Source organism: Hemitrygon akajei, chromosome 5 (assembly GCF_048418815.1).
Source record: "Hemitrygon akajei chromosome 5, sHemAka1.3, whole genome shotgun sequence".
Classification (NCBI taxonomy): domain Eukaryota; kingdom Metazoa; phylum Chordata; class Chondrichthyes; order Myliobatiformes; family Dasyatidae; genus Hemitrygon; species Hemitrygon akajei.
This window is the reverse complement of record NC_133128.1, coordinates 123,376,627-123,394,333: the sequence shown is the minus strand read 5'-3', so window position 1 is coordinate 123,394,333 and position 17,707 is coordinate 123,376,627. Positions and strand designations below refer to the sequence as shown.

The 17,707-nt window shown below is 42.4% G+C and overlaps 1 protein-coding gene across 1 annotated transcript in view; it reads left to right on the top strand.

Annotated features, from left to right (window-relative positions):
* Positions 1-17,707, top strand: part of cps1 (carbamoyl-phosphate synthase 1, mitochondrial) — a 180,468-nt gene that overhangs the window by 21,372 nt on the left and 141,389 nt on the right. Inside the window, exon 2 of the mRNA XM_073046354.1 lies at positions 11,796-11,905. Coding sequence (XP_072902455.1) covers positions 11,796-11,905 — 110 coding nt within the window. The remainder of the gene's footprint in view (positions 1-11,795; positions 11,906-17,707) is intronic.

Genomic DNA, 17,707 nt, shown 5'->3' with positions numbered 1-17,707 from the left:
TTCAGGGACTTTTGTGCATTTCACATTCTAACCTCCTTTTCTGTGGTTCTTCTGCATCTTTTGCTGCAGTCTCTAATGATATTGCAATAGTCAATGCTCATTCTAAGGTTAAGTCTCTTTCAGATAATAGCGCTTTTGAGTGCTTTGAGTTTACATGCCATACGCAAACCTGTCCCTTAATGCATCAGAAAGTCCATCACTAAAGTCACGGTACTGAGAAAGTTTGCGTATTTCTGCAATGTATTCAGAAATGTCTTCATCTTTCGATGGTTCCTTTTGTAAAATCTAAATCTCTCAGCTATTACCAGCAGTTTAGGACTAAGTGATTTTGTAAAGTTGTAACAATTTCATTAAACATCTTGCTTGCTGACTTTGCAGGGGTTACTATGGTGTGTAAGAGACTGTACGTCCCTCGGCCCATTTAAGAAGTGCAGGCACTTTCTCTTGCTCCTCCATGTTGTTCATATAACAGTGCAGTTCAACCCTCTTGTTATACGGCTCCCAGCCTTCATTAGACCTATCAAATTCGTCAACTTTTCTGACTGAAGCCATGTTATTTTCACTTTCAATTCGGTGCGCCTTTCTCTGTTACTATGCTGCACACATGCCTTTGTTAGCGTCCATGACAGCCTTCTCTGTCCTGCTTAACTCTCACTGTTTTGTCCTGTAATCATGCCTTAACTGTCAATGCGGTTCATGATATTTACTGATATCCAGGTTCGTACTTGTTGCCAGCTTGTTGTGCACAACTACAAATCAATTAGATAAAAGCATGCACACAGGAGTTAGCTTTAACTGGTGTATTCGCATTACAGTGAGAGAGAGAGAGATGAGAATAATGTGCATGCATAGGCAACAGATCAATATCAGTATATATATGGAGCTTGGAGTGTTCTATGTGGATGTGCTCAGTGGTGGGGAGGGCTTTACTCTTGATGGACTGGGCCATATCCACTAATTTTTATTGGGTTTTCCGTTCAAGGGCATTGGTGTTTCCATACCAGCCCGTGATGCAACCCTCCACCACACATCTATAGAAGTTTGCCTAAGTTTTAGATGTAATGTTGAATCTTTACAAACTTCTGAGGACCCTCATACCCTCAGATGCAATCACAGTTTCATGGCAATGGGAATAAAATCTCTTAACTCCACATTCTCGTGTGGCAACGGGCATGATTGTTGCTGTTTTTTATTATTCTGGGGCAGGTGAAAAAGCAACTCTGAGAACCTGAAAGACTGCCATTTAGTGTTTACAGTCAGTTGAAACATGGAATGACAAATGTGTAAGATTGTGTCCTGGCTTTGCTATTTCAGCGGTCAAGGAGGTAGCTCATGTGCGCAAAATAATCTTGTGGATTTCGTTGAACTTGAAGGAGAAATGACTGAACACGCTGCAGTTGAGATAACATGAATAAACATAGAATAACTAAAGTAAGGTTGTGACAATGTCACCCGATAACAAAAACTTAAGTGACCTACTCAAACTTACAAAGGAAAATGTGTGGAGGAAAGAAATGACAGGATTTTGGTTCCTTCTCTCAAAAAAACACATATCCTGGTAGAGGGAAGCATTTGAGTTAGAATTTTCAAGTATTTTAATTCATTTAGTGTTGGCATGAATTGATTTGAGTATATGATTAAAAATGTTAGCTTGTCCATTGACTATTAATGTCTTTGATGGGGCTCGCGTCCTTCAGGCTTCAAATTCTTAAAGTCCTTTTTCTTGTCAGAGTGCCAGACTGTAAGAATATTTGAAGATCAATGTACTCTACTCTACTTGGACTTACCCTCGCAGCCAAGATACCTTATCTTACTGCAGTAACTAGAAAGTAGTTAGACAATATCACGAACAATCACAAAGAAGCTGGCCACAATGGTTTAATGGTTCCATTTAATATTAGAGATTGTATACAGTATACAACCTGAAATTCTTATTCTCCGCAGACATCCATGAAAAACAGAAGAGTGAACCCTGAAGAATGAATGGCAGTAAAACAGGAGAACCTCAAAGCCCCATCTTCCCCCCGTGCTACACACAAGCAGCAGCAAAGAAATACCCCTCCGCCCCCCAATTTATTTCAGAAGAAAGCATCAATGCCCATCAAGCAAGCAATAGCAAAGCCCCCAATGAGAGACCATGATCTGCAGTGCAACAAAAACTCATTGTTCACCCAACAATTTGACATGCCGCGGGCCCCCTCCCCCTCCCTCCCTCCCTAAAAAGGGACAGTGAGGTATCACCCATCCCAGGGTGAGAGGGGAGACCAACCAAACAAAACAACTTGCTGATTATGATGTTAAAGTCTGCCGTGTTGCCTTTATTCTGAATTCTCCAATTTAAGAACCGGCCCTACAAGTGAGAGAAAGATTGAGTGCGATTACCTGAGTACAGAGGCCTTTGAAGCTGACCCACTGCTTACTATGTTCCGTTTCTCCCGTGATGCCTTGGTCGATGACACCGGCATGGAATCAGCCCATCCATAGGGCCACAGGACCTCACCACAAAAGCACACGTGTCTTCCAGGCCGCATCCTTGGGATATTGAACAATAGCTAACTGGTGAACACCAGACTGGAACCATCACTGGAAGAAAACTGGAGTTTAGGTAGATAGATAGATAGATACTTTATTGATTCCAAAGGAAATCACAGTGTCGCAGTAACATTACAAGTGTACTGATATAAATATTAGAAAGAGTAAAAAAAATAAGTTGCCACAAATAGTTTAACAGGAGGGGGTCATCACTTCCCTGTCTATAGGTTGATTCATTATAGAGCCCAACGTTTGAGGGTAAGAATGACCTTACATAGTGGCCTTTGGAGCAGGGCGTGAGAAACATTGTCCAGAGCGGCCAGGATTTTCTGTAGGGTCCTTTGTTCTATCGTAGCCTCCAGTGTGTCCAGTTTGAGAGCCGTTGTAGATCACGGACTCCGACAGAAACCCATCCACCTTGGAAAGGAAAAAAGAAACATTAAACGGAAGAAATTAAGCTGTTTTTGCAGATGAGCTCGAAGAAGCTGCCTTCTGGTGACCCCTTAGCTTGTAGATTTGGTACAGTTCCTCTTTTATTAACAAAACCACCAAAGCCTTGTAACAAAGTTGAAGCTGTCTTATTTCATCGTGCCTAGATGATTCTTTGATATAGCAATTTTTTAATAGTGATTATATGGGGGAAGCATATAGATGTCATTCTAAAGAATGTTCCTTTTTAAAACCCAAAGTTGAGTTATTGCAGAGGAATACCTGAATGAGACAATTAATACATTTTAATTTGGAAGAAGTAACCCTGTAACTGAATTTGTGATGGTGAGCAGACAGACATGGCTGAGTGAGGGCAGTGTGGGAAATGGATTGAAGCATTCAGAGGAGGGTAGAGCATGATACTGAAATAGCTTGTGTTGCATATTGTATAGAAGGTTATGAAAAATTCCAGGGCAATTTTGATTAGCTAGGTATGTGGGCTGAGGACTGGTATCCAGATATATACTCAGTGGCTGCTATGAGGTACCTCCTGTAACTAATGAAGTGGCCAATTGTTCATGACTTCTGCTGCTGTAACCCGTTAACTTCAAGCTTTGACATTGTGTGCATTCAGAGATGCTCTTCTGCACACCACTGTCATAATGCATAGTTATTTGTGTTCCTGTGACCTCTCTGCTAACTTGAACCAGTCTGGATATACTATGCTGACCTCTCACTAACAAGGCATTTTTGCCCACAGAACTTCCACTCACTGGAGTTTTATTGTTTTTCACACAACTATTTGTAAACTTTAGAGACCACTGTGTGTGAATGTCATAGGAGTTCACCACCTTCTGAGATACTCAAATCACTCTGTCTGGTACCAATTATGATTCCATGAGGTCACATTTCTTTCTTAGTCTGCTGTTTGGTCTAAACAGCAACCGAAATTCTTGACCATGTCTGCATGCTTTTATACATTGAGTTGCTGCCACATGATTGGCTGATTTAGATATTTGCATTAACAAGCAGCTGTAACTAATAAATTGACCACTGAGTGCATGTAAGGTTTTGCATTTTGACAGATCAAACCAAGGTAGGACTTGTACAGTGAATAGTTGGGCCCTGGGGAATTAAGGAACAGAAGGACCCAGAAATGCAAGAGCATAGTTTGCTGGAAGCAGCATCTCTGGTGGTGAAGCAGGCATTTGGCACAGTGGCCTTCATCAGCCAGGGCATTGATTATAGGAGTTGGGAAGTTATTTTTCAGTTACATGTTGTTGAGGCTTCACTTGGACAATTGTGTACATTTCAGTCACCCTGTTGTAGGAAATATGCTAAAGATTTTAAACTAGATAATGTGCATGTTCTCGAAAATCTCGGAAAATTTACCAGGCTGTTTTACTTGTCCTGGGGCCCAAGTTACAAAGAAAAGTTATGTTTGACTTTATTCCTTGGAAGGCAGGAGATTGACGGGTGTCCTGATAGAGGTATATCAGATAATGGGGGGGGGGGGGGGGGTATATACAGGAAGAAAGGCCATAATTTTTTGCAATTATTACTCAGTTTGCATCAAATGTTGCTGAAAACAAGAGGGTGTTTTGCAGCTTCATCATGTGTATTTGGAATGAGTTGCTGGAAACAGCAGTTGACGCAGGCACATAAGCAACAATTGAAAGCCATATGGATAGGAGAGGTTTAGAGGGCTATATGACAAAGGCAGGCAGGTGGGACTAGCTCACTGAAGTTGGCATAGGCATGTTGAGCCGAAGTGCATTATAGACTATTTTCTAAATGGAGAGAACATTCAAAAATCTGAGGTGCGAAGGGACTTGGGAATCCTCGTGCAGGATTCCCTGAAGGTTTCTCTGCATGTTGAATCGGTGGTGAGGAAGGCAAATGCAATGCTAGCATTCATTTTGAGAGGACTAGAATATAAAAGCAAGGAAGTAATGTTGAGGCCTTACAAGGCATTGGTCAGACCCCACTTGGAGTGTTGTGAACAGTTTTGGGCTCCTTATCTAAGAAAAGATATGCTGACATTTGAGAGGTTTCAGAGGAGATTCACAAAATTGATTCTGGGGTTGAAAGGCTTATCATATGAGGAGCATTTGATGGCTCTGGCCCTGTACTCACTGGAATTCAGAAGAAGGGTAGGATCTCATTGAAATCCATAGAAAGTTGAAAGGCCTTGATAGCGTGTATGTGGAGAGGATGTTTCCTATGGTGGCAGAGTCTAAGACCAGAAGACACAGCCTCAGAATGGTAGGATGTCCATTTAGAATGGAGATGAGGAGGAACTTATTTACCCAGAGAGTGGTGAATTGCTACAGGTGGCTGCGGAGGCCAAGTTGATAGATTCATGATTGGTCACAGCATGAAGGGATACAGGGAGAAGACTTGAAATTGGGGTTGAGAAGGAAATGGATCAGCCATGATGAAATGGTAGAGCAGACTTGATGGGCCAAATGGCCCAATTCTGCTCCAATATCTTGTGACTCTGACACGGTCAAACATTTGTGGGAATTTAAAATTCAGAAGTTCAAAGTACGGCCATATTGGTCACCATATACAAGCCTGAAGTTTATTTTTTTTACAGACATTCATGGTAAATGCAATGAAGCATAATAGAATTAATGGAATACTGTACACAAGATTGACAAACAATCAATGTGGAGAAGACACAAACTGTCCAAATACAAAAAGAGTATAATAATAATAAATAAGCAGTAAATATCAAGAAAATGAGACGACAAATCCTTGAAAGAGAGTCCATAGGCTACGGGAACAGCTCAGTGTTGGCGCAAGTGAAGTTGGGTGAAGCTATCCACTCTGCTTCAAGAGCCTGATGGTTGAGGGGTAATAACTGTTCCTGAACCTGGTGGTGTGTGTTCTGAGGCCCCTGTACCACCTCCTTGATGGTGGCAGTGAGAAGGGAGCATGACCTGGATGGTGGGGGTCCTTGATGATGGATGCTGCTTTCCTGCAATAGCACTCTGTGTAGATGTGCTCTATGGTGGGGAAGGCTTTACCCATGATGGACTGGGACAAATCCACTACTTTTTGTAGGATTTTCTTTTCAAGGATATTGGTGTTTTCATAACCAGGTGGTGATGCAACCAGTCAATGTACTCTCCATTGCACACCTATAAAAGTTTGTCAAAGTTTTAGATGACATGCTGAAACTACACAAACTTCTAAGAAAGTAGAGGCACTGCAGTGCTTTCTTTGTAGTGGCACTTATGTGCTGGGCCCATAAAACAGTAAAACTGAGAATTTTAAGTTGCTGACCCTCGCCACCTCTGATCCCCCGATGAGGACTAGTTCATGGACTTCTATCTCCGTGTCTGTCTGTCTCACCCATGAAGAGTCTGCAAGAAACATTGACTTTTTATTCCTCTCCATAGATGCTGCCTGATCTGCTGAGTTCCCACAGCATTTTTAGTCGGTTGCTCTAGATTTCCAGCATTTGCAGAATCTCTTGTGTTTTTCTGCCTCTCTCATCCCAAACAGTCCTTCCAGCTGAGTTAATACTTTGATTGTGAATCTGCAGGGTTTGTCTATTGTGTCTGGTGCTTCCAATGCCGTTCCCTGTGAATTGCTGGGACCCGAAGTAAATTGGGGGACCACTTCGTTGAGCACCTCTGCTCCATCCACCACAAACGGACTTCCTGGTGACCAAACATTTTAATTCCCATTCCCATTCCCATTCCCATTCCGACATGTCGGTCCTTGTGCCAAGATGAGGCTGCCCTCAGGGTGGAGGAGCAACTCCTTATATTTGTCTTGTATTCTGACAGAACAAAGTTGAAAATTTAAAGTAAATTTATTATGAAATTACATACAGTATATGTCATCATTTGCTGACTCATGAGACTCATTTGCTTGCAAGCATTCACAATACAATAAGAAATAGAATCAATAAAAAACTGCACACAGACTGACAAACAACTGATGTGCAAAAGAAGACAAATTGAAAATACAAAAAAGGAAAATAATAAATAAATAAACAAATAACTAAATAAACAACACTGAGAACATGAACTGTAGTGTCCTTGAAAGTGAGTCCATAGGTTGTGGAATCAGCTCAGAGTTGGTGTGAGTGAAGTTACCAATGCTGATTCAGGACTGTATGGTTGAAGGGTAATAATTGTTCCTGAATTTAGTGATGTGGGACTTAACGCACCTGTACTTTCTTTCTGAGAAGAAAGAATGGCCTGGATGGTGAGGGTCCTCGATGATGGATGCTGTTTTCTTGTGGCAGTGTTCCTTGTAAATGTCAATAGTGGAGAGGGCTTTTCCTGTGATGGTCTGGGCTGTATCCATTACTTTTTGGAGCAGGAAGGGGTATCCTGACCTTACTCTGTTATTTAGTAAAATCAAGGCTGATCTGATTGTAACCTTCAACTCAGTAATACAATAATACAGTAATCAAGATTTTTGACTCACCTTCAAGGTCTCTACGACTCATGTTCTCAGTATTATTTATTTTCTGTTTGCTGAGTTTTTCTTCATATGCACATTAGTTGCTTTGGTATAAATTCTATTGTATTTCTCTGCTTTATGATGAATGCCTGCAAGAAAATTAATCACAGGGTTGTATATGGTGACACGAATGTCACCATTGACTTATAACTAAATTGGTTGTTTTTATGTGCAGTTTGTCTTCCTTTGCACATTGGTTGTCTGTTAGCCTTTGTCTGTTTATGTATACTTTTTCATTATGCAGTTGGCCCTCCTTATCCGCGGGGGATTGGTTCCGGGACCCACCTGCAGATACCGAAAAACGTGGATGTTCAAGTTCCTTATTTAACCTGTCTCAGTGTGGGTGGACTTTAGGACCCGGGGGAGCTCCGGACCTTATTTAACCTGTCTCAGAGTGGTGGACTTTAGGACCCGGGGGAGCTCCGGACCTTATTTAACCTATCTCAGTGTGGGTGGACTTTAGGACCCGGGGGAGCTCCGGACCTTATTTAACCTGTCTCAGAGTGGTGGACTTTAGGACCCGGGGGAGCTCCGGACCTTATTTAGCCTGTCTCAGTGCGGGTGGACTTTAGGACCTGGGGGAGCTCCGGACCTTATTTAACCTGTCTCAGTGTGGGTGGACTTTAGGACCCGGGGGAGCTCCGGACCTTATTTAGCCTGGCTCAGTGTGGGTGGACTTTAGGACCCGGGGGAGCTCCGGACCTTATTTAGCCTGTCTCAGTGCAGGTGGACTTTAAGATCCGGGGTTGCTGCTGAATCAGCAGTGTTTCTGTTCCATTGACGGAAAACGATCACGATTGAAAATGAAGTGGAAATAATAAAGCGATTGGAAAGAAGTGAAACGTCATCGGTCATTGGGGAAGCGTTAGGCTGCAGTCAGTCAATGATCAGAACAATTTTAAAGGATAAAGTGAGAATAATTGAGCATGTGAAAGGCCCTGCTCTGGTGAAAGCTACAATTATTACTGAGCAACGCAGTGGTTTAATTATTGAAATACATATGTTTCTTAAGTGTTTTTAATATGCATAGAAAGGTAAAATATATACTATATACTAAGACAAATGTTTGACTAACTGACGCTAAATAATACTGGATGTACCTTTTCCGACTTACATACAAATCCAACTTAAAGACTCCCTGTACTTTAAATCATCTCTAGATTACTTATAGTACCTAATACAATATAAATGTTATGTAAATAGTTGTTATACTGTATTGTTTAGGGAATAATGAAAAGAAAAATAATCTGTACATGCAAACAACGAGTGCTGGAGAGAGAACTTTTGGGTTTTCCCGATCTGCAGTTGGTTGAATCCGCGCATTCGGAACCCGCGGATAAGGAGGACCAACTGTATTCTATTGCATTTCCTTTTTCCTGTAATTGCCTGGAAGAAAATGAATGTCAGGATATAGTAACATAATGCATATGTACTTTGATAATTTACTTTAAACTTTGAACTATCAGGCAGGAGGTACAGAAGCCTGAAGTCCCACACCACCAGGCTCAAGAACCCCTGCTTTACTTCAACCATTCAATTCTTGAACCAGCCAGTAAAATCCTAATCATTACAGTTTAGCTACACTATGAACACTTTGTACTAAAATAAGACTTTTTAAGCTTTTCTAATGGTAACATTGTGTATAATTTATGTTTAATTTATGTTCTTTCTATTGACTGCAGTTTGTATGATTCTATGTGCCTATGATACTACTGCAGGTTTCCTTGGACCTGTGCAAACATGTACTTGTGTTTATCTAGGCTTTGACTTTGCCTTTGTCTGTTTTCCCCAGGGTGTGCAAACTGCAAATACAATCAGAATCAGATTTAATAACACTGTTGTATGTCACGCTAATTAAGTTTGGTTACTATTGGTGTGGTTCTAAAGCAGTTTTTGAAAATGCATTTGGATAATGCAACTGGGATTAAAGGGTCTCATGAGTACTTTGATCAAAATGCATTGTAAAATCTCATGGTGAGTTCTGATACACTGTGAAATTGACATTTGGCTGTTAATTGTTGTAGTCAGTCTGCATCTTATCGCTGGGAGATAGGAGCAGGTAGAGCCCACTTGATCTCGTCTGACCTGCTGCTCAGTGGCTGGTCTGCCTCGTGCCTTGTCTCCTTTTACAACATTTATGAAACCTAGAACAGAATCATGCAGGACTAGCCCTTTTGGCTAACAATGTTATGCTGAACCAACCAAACTACCCAGTACATCCCTAATCAAACATATCCCTCCTGCCTACACAATATTTGTATACCTCCGTAATGTCCATATCCCTCCATTCTCTGCATATTCCTGTACTCTAAACTGCCTCTATCTTATTTACCTCCACTACCATCCTAGGGACCCACCACTCTGATTTTTTTAAAAGAACGTGTCACACATCTCCTTTGAATTTACCCCCTCTCACCTTAAATGCATAGATGTTTTGACTGGGAAAACGGCAACAAGATGAGAGACCATACTGGAACTAGTATTAGTCAATGAACCAATGAAATTAGTCAGATCTCTCAGTGGGTGAGCAGTGACCACCGCTCCTTGACCTTTGCCACAGCCTTGGAGAAGGATAGGAGAAGATGGTATGTGGAATTACCTCCTTGAGGGAGGCTGAATTATGATGCTGTTACATTGGAACTTGGGAGTATAAATTGTGAGCAGATTACTCAAAGAAGTTCACAGCAGAAATGTAGAAGTTGTTTTGGGAGCAATTGCTGGGAATTCTGGATAGGTTCATCTATTTGAGGCAGGAAAATGATGGTGGAGTGAAGGAACCATGGTTGTCAAGAGATTTGGAACATCTAGTCAAAAGGAAGAAAGAAGCTTACTTAGGGTTTAAGAAGCAAGGATCAGACACGGCTCTAGAGAGTTACAAGGTTGTCAGGAAGGAGCTTGAATATGGACTTAGGAGAGCTAGAAAGGGATATGGGAAGGCCTTGATGAGTAGGATTAAGGAAAACCCCAAGGCATTCTACACATACATGAAGAACAGGAGGATGTCTAGAGTGAGGGTAGGACCAAAAAGTTACAAAAGAGGAAACATGTATCTGGAGTCAGAGGAGGTAGTGAAGGTCCTTATTGAATTCCTTGCTTCAATATTCACCAGTGAGAGGGATCTTGACATTTGTGAGGATAGCATAAAACAGCCTGATATGCTTGAACAGTAATAACTTAACAGTTATTAAGAAAGGGGATGTGCTGGAACTTTTGAAAAACGTTAGCGTAGATGATTCCCTGGGGCCAGTCAGGATCTACCCCGTCTATTTTTACTCCAGGTTCTAGCATCTGTAGTTTCTTGCGTGTCTGCTTATTCTGACTCCCTGACTTCCATGTGATAACCGGTCTTTCATCCATGTTACACACGTCTGCAAACACCACGGGCACTTACAGTATTTGGTGCACCTTTTTGTGTGGCGACTTATCAAAAGCTTACTGGACGTTACTTTCCTGTCGTTACTGGGATGGTCAAACATTGCATTATCCTGATTATCCCCTTCCCCTGCTGTCGAAGTCTAACAACTTTTGGGCATGGTCACTGTGCAATTCTTCATTTCGGAAATCTTGGCTCCATGTTTGTTGCTTTTTGATCTTTGGCATGGGAGTTCTGAAGTTGTGTTGCAATTCAGTGATTTGGCACAGACCCAGGAAACAAAGTTGTACTTGGAGGTTCATGTAGGTTGGCAATTTACCAGTGGCATCTCTCTGCAGTAAGTTATATTTATGATAGTATTCTTTCCTGCCTTAGAAGTTTGCACAGATTTGGCATGTCATCTAAAACTGACAAATTTCTATAGATACATAGTGGAGAGTATCCTGACTGGTTTCACCATGGCATGGTATGGAAACATCAACACCCATGAATGGAATAAGTGGTGAACTCCGCCTAGTCCATCACTAGCAAAGCCCTCCCCACCATTGAGCATACCTACAAGAGGCACTGCCACAAGAAAGCAGCTTCCATTGTCAAAGACTGCACCATCCAGGCTGTGCTCTCTTCTTGCTGCTGCTATTGGGAAGGAGGTAGAGGAGCCTTAGGTCCCACACCATCACGTTCAGGTTCAGACATTAGGCTCTTGTGCCAGGGTGGATTACTTCACTCACCACAACACTGAACTGATTCTACAACCTATTGACTCACCTTCAAGGTCTCTACAACTCATGTTCTCAGTATTATTTATTTTCTGTTTGTTCAGTTTTCTTCATATGCACATTAGTTGCTTTGGTATAGATTCTATTGTATTTCTCTGCTTTATGGTGAATGCCTGCAAGAAAATTAATCACAGGGTTGTATATGGTGACACGAATGTCCCTTGTGTGTTGTAACTGAAATATTTAACTCTTTTTAGGCACAAACAGCACAACTGATTCTTGATGATGGGACAAAAATGGAAGGAATATCCTTTGGCTACCCTCATTCGACTGCAGGAGAGGTCGTGTTCAACACTGGGTTGGTCGGGTGAGTGCAGTGTGATCTTACTGGGCAAGCAGAATATCTGCGGCGTTCTGCTTGAGGGGCCGACAGTGTTCCCTTTCTGCCTTCCACGAGGCAGCGGGAGGGGGAATGCACTCTCAGTCTTGGTCTTAGCTTTCATTCTCCTTGCCAGAAGCATTTGGTACTTTTCCCTGATCACAGCTGGCGCTATATAAGCTCGGGTTACTGCACACCACCCCTCTCATGTGACATACAGAGCGACTGGCGCTTGTGTGGTGTGTGGCTGAGTGCCTCCACTGTTAGCACATGCTCACTCTTTCACTTGACACTGACGCATAGGGGAGAAATGCATCTGCCTGTCTTGCTCAGTGTCTGATGATAGAATCACACACCCTTCCCAGCATTACCCCTCCCCCTGAGCTGATGTCACTTCAAGTGGAACCTAATCCTCTTTGGAGCGCTCCGGACATAAACCAAGGTTACGCTGTAGGCACAAACTCACAGAGATTTACAGTACAGGAAGGAACCATTTGGCCCTATGGGGACGATGAGGTTACTTCCCACGTGTTACTTGTAGCCTTGTATGTTGTAATGCTTCTGGGGAAAGGATTCTACCTTTGACACCATCTCGGGCTGTGACCCCCTGACCTCATCAACCATTTTCTCAAACCCTTCACAGCCTCTGATAATTCTGGCAGCTCTGGTAAGAGAAATCCAATCCTTCCTGTTCACCCGGTCTAAACCTCTAACTTCAGGCCTCTTGCCTCAGCCTTACCTTGGCCTAACTCGCATCCTCCAGTTTGAAGAAGACTGCAGATGCTGGAAATCTGAGATAAAAAGCAGAAGATGCTGGTGAGGCGGCGCCTGTGGGAAGAGACGCTGTTAACATTACAGGAAGGAGAGAGAACATGTTAGATTTAATTTGCAGGGAAGCTGGGAGAAAGATGCATGGAAGAAAGGGAAAATCTCTGATAAGGTGAGGTCAGGGTTGCCCCGAAGTTGAGCTTTAAACAAATGAGCTTTAAATGTGGCAGGGTCTGGTTGATAGGAGACAGAATATGGTCCTTAGTTACACACACAAAATGCTGGAGGAACTCAGCAGGCCAGGCAGCATCTAGGAAAAGAGTCGACATTTGGGCTGAAACCCTTCAGCAGGACTGGAGGAAAAAGCTGAGGAGTATTTTTTATGTGTTTCTTTTGTCTGTGTATGGTCCTTAGTTGATGAAACCTGTGGGAATGATTGCAATTGGAGTGTGAGAATGCAGGAAAGGAATACAAGAGTCACAAAATGCAAAGCCTGACCTACCCTCCATCACTTTGTCATTGTCCAGTCCCTGATCCTGGCCAGCTTATCTTCACCACAACTGTATCCCACACCAGGAGTGCCTGAACCAGTTCCCCTCCACGAACAACTTGTCTTCGCGTTGAACAACTTCTTCAACTCCATCCACTTCCTCCAGAACAAAAGTGTAACTGTGGAACATATCCTGACCCAAGTTCTGCCAGTCTGTCTGTGGGATTGTAATGTGGAGGCAGATTTTCAGATTCCGTGAGTGGAACCGGGACACGGATTGTGAGTGAGCACATTATCTATTTATTTATAAGCAAACAGTGAAACACAAAGCCCGGAATCCTGCTAAATAAGTGCTCATCTAAGCTACACAAAACTACAACATTCAGTAAATCTTTTAACTCAATGGGTTTTCTATTAAATCTCCTCAAGTAATAAAGCTACTTGAAGCATGCTATGAACGAGTAATTAAATAAGTAAGTACGAGTACTTAAATAAGTACTTAAGTAAGTAATAAGTATTTAAATAAATAAGTACTTAAAAATGTAAATGCTGGGAGCTCATCTATGCCTGCAACACTCTTTCCCAATGGTCCTTCAGCACTGGTCTGAAGAAGGCCCCTGGAGACAAAGGAAAGAAACCGAGTCTCTTGCACGTACTATTCTTATATTCCTGAGGCACCTGGAACTGAAAACGGTGCCATGGCCTACAAGGCACCAATAGGAGATTGCTGCTGGATCCTTTGACCAACCAATGACCGACATGGTGGAAGAGGCTTTTGACCGGCAAATAAGCCAACCCTTCACATTACAGGAATACATGGCAGGGTCTTTCCTTCAGTCCCACCTAAACTCCCTCCTCCCACTCTCTCCGGTACAGGAACAGCTGCATTTTTGCAGTTTCCTGCACTTGTGAGGATCATCTCCTGGCCACCTTTACCTGCTCTCACCTTCAGGTGCTCGCTTTATCTAGGACACTTCCCTTTACTATCTCCACCTTGGGGGATGGGGCAGAAGCAAACCACCATCACAACCTCACAAATTCTCTCAGGATTTTGATTTCGGTTTGCCATACCTGGGTTCCTGCAACAATCCTTCTGGGTTTTTGTATTCTTCTATCTCTGTATTTGCTCTAACAGTGGGGTTCAGCAGCACAGGAACATCCGAGATGCCTTCCTTTCTCCATTAAAGCCACATTTATTTGTCACATGCACAAGTACATGTATTCACAGGTGCAGTGAAACATGTATTTGTAGCAGCTTCATATGCACATAGCATCATGTTAGAAGAAAAACACAAGGTAGACATAAATTATACACTGCCTTCTTTCTTGTAAAGATTAAATAAAACAAAGTCCGTTTTACTGGAAAGTGATCAAAGTGGTTATGGTGTTGCTAAATTGTAGTGACTTGGGCTGTGCTGGTTGTTTCAAGAACCAAATGGGTTGGAGGGGAGTAGCTTACTTGAACCTGGTGGTGGAAACTGGGAGTTCAAGCTACTGTACCTCCTTGTCCGTGATATCTTCAGTGCCTCCTTGTCGGTGATATCTTCAGTGCCTCCTTGTCGGTGATATCTTCAGTGCCTCCTTGTCGGTGATATCTTCAGTGCCTCCTTGTCCGTGATATCTTCAGTGCCTCCTTGTCGGTGATATCTTCAGTGCCTCCTTGTCTGTCATATCTTGAAGAAGATGGCTTGGTCAGGATGCTGGGGAACCTTGATGGTGGATGTCGACTTTGTGGAGTAACACCATCTTTTATAGACTATCGATAACTCTAATGATGGGGAGGGATTCCCTGCAACTTCTTATGTTTTTGAATTGCTTTGAAATGGATTAGCAGCCAGTCAGGGCACATCCAACTTTACACATGTATAAACTTGTTCGAGTGTTCAGTGACATGCTAAGCCCTAGTTAAGCTGGCAATAAAAAGGTGAACATGCTTTCTCTGTGATTGTACCTAGGATATATAATCTGATATGTTAATGCACTGAAATTTAAAGCTGCTGACTCTCCATTGCCATATGATTTACTATTATGTCCTGCAGCCCTGCAATTTGCAATTCTTCCATTCTTTGTCTGCCTTCTCCCTCTCTTACTGTTCTTGGATTGCCGTTTTATGAGACAGGATGTAATAGAGTCATAGAAACAGGCCCTTTGGCCCATCTAATCCATGCCAAACCATTAATTTGCCTAGTTGAATTGAATGGAGCCATAGAACGCAGTAACTTTTTTTGCCGGTGTGGGGAGAGGGATTGTTGCTCGCTGTCGCTGACACACGGGAGGGAGGGGAGCTGGGGTGGGGGGGGGGGACTTTGGGGTTCTAATATTTAACTGTCGTTCATTCTTGGGGCACTCCTGTGTTTTCGTTGATGTTTTGCGAAGAAAAAACATTTCAAGATGTATATTGTACACATTTCTCTGACGTTAAATGAACCTTTGAACCTTAACACAGAAACAATATGTTCTCTCTTTTTCTCTTTCTCTGTTCATTGACCTTATTTACAGCCCACGTCCAGGGCAATGCTGGCTTTGTCCTACCAAAGTTCAAAGTAAATCTACACGTTTGTATTACCAAAGCTCATATACATCACCACATATGACACTGAGATTCATTTTCTTGCGGGCATACTCAGTAGATCCAAGAGCCTTAATAGAATCAACGAAAGAGCACACCCAATAGAGCAAATGAACAACTAATGTGCAAAAGACAGAAAACTGTGCAAATACACAGTTTGGGAGGATAGACAGGTGATAGAGAAGGGACGCGCTCAGACCGAAGGCTTGAGATATGTCTATTTTAATGCAAGGAGTGTTGTGAACAAAGCGGATGAGCTTAGAGTGTGAATCAATACTTGGAGCTATGATGTTGTAACCATTTCAGAGACTTGGATGGCTCAGGGACAAGATTGGTTACTTCAAGTGCCGTGTTTTAGATGTTTCAGAAAGGACAGGGAGGGAGGCAAAAGAGGTGGGACATGGCACTGTTGATCAGAGATAGTGTCACGGCTTCAGAAAAGGTGGGCGCCATGGAGGGATTGTCTACAGAGTCTCTGCGGTTGGAGGTTAGGTACAGGAAGGGATCAATAAATTTACTGGGTGTTTTTTATAGGATGCCCAATAGTAACAGGAACATAGAGGAGCAGATAGGGAAACAGATCCTGGAAAGGTGTAATAATAACAGGGTTGTCGTGATGGGAGATTTTAATTTCCCAAATATCGATTGGCACCTCCTTAGAGCAAGGGGTTTAGATGGGGTGGAGTTTGTTAGGTGTGTTCAGGAAGGATTCTTGACACAGTATGTAGATAAGCCTACAAGAGGAGAGGCTGTACTTGATTTGGTAATGGGAAATGAACCTGGTCAGGTGTCGGATCTCTCAGTGAGAGAGCATTTTGGAGATAGTGATCATAATTCTATCTCCTTTACAACAGCATTGGAGAGAGATAGGAACAGACAAGTTAGAAAAGCGTTTAATTGGAGTATTGGGAATTATGAGGCTATCAGGCAGGAAATTGGAGGCTTAAATTGGAAACAGATGTTCTCAGGGAAGAGGATGGAAGAAATGTGGCAAATATTCAGGGTACAATTGTGTAGAGTTCTGTATAGGTATGTTCCAATGAGACAGGGAAGTTATGGTAGGGTACAGGAGCCGTGGTGTACAAATGCTGTAATAAATCTAGTCAAGAAGAAGAAAAAAGCTTACAAAAGGTTCAGAGAGCTAGGTAATGTTAGAGATCTAGAAGATTATAAGGCTACTTTGAAGGAGTTTAAGAAGGAAATTAGGAGAGCCAGAATGGGCCATGAGAAGGGCTTGGCAGGCAGAATTAAGGAAAACCTCAAGGCATTCTACAAGTATGTGAAGAGAAAGAGGATAACACGTGAAAGAATAGATTAGATTAGATTAGATTAGATAGATACTTTATTCATCCCCATGGGGAAATTCAACTTTTTTTTTTCCAATGTCCCATACACTTGTTGTAGCAAAACTAGTTACATACAATACTTAACTCAGTAAAAAATATGATATGCATCTAAATCACTATCTCAAAAAGTATTAATAATAGCTTTTAAAAAGTTCTTAAGTCCTGGCGGTTGAATTGTAAAGCCTAATGGCATTGGGGAGTATTGACCTCTTCATCCTGTCTGAGGAGCATTGCATCGATAGTAACCTGTCGCTGAAACTGCTTCTCTGTCTCTGGATGGTGCTATGTAGAGGATGTTCAGAGTTTTCCATAATTGACCGTAGCCTACTCAGCGCCCTTCGCTCAGCTACCGATGTTAAACTCTCCAGTACTTTGCCCACGACAGAGCCCGCCTTCCTTACCAGCTTATTAAGACGTGAGGCGTCCCTCTTCTTAATGCTTCCTCCCCAACACGCCATCACAAAGAAGAGGGCGCTCTCCACAACTGACCTATAGAACATCTTCAGCATCTCACTACAGACATTGAATGACGCCAACCTTCTAAGGAAGTACAGTCGACTCTGCACAAGTACCTTCCTGCACAAGGCATCTGTGTTGGCAGTCCAGTCTAGCTTCTC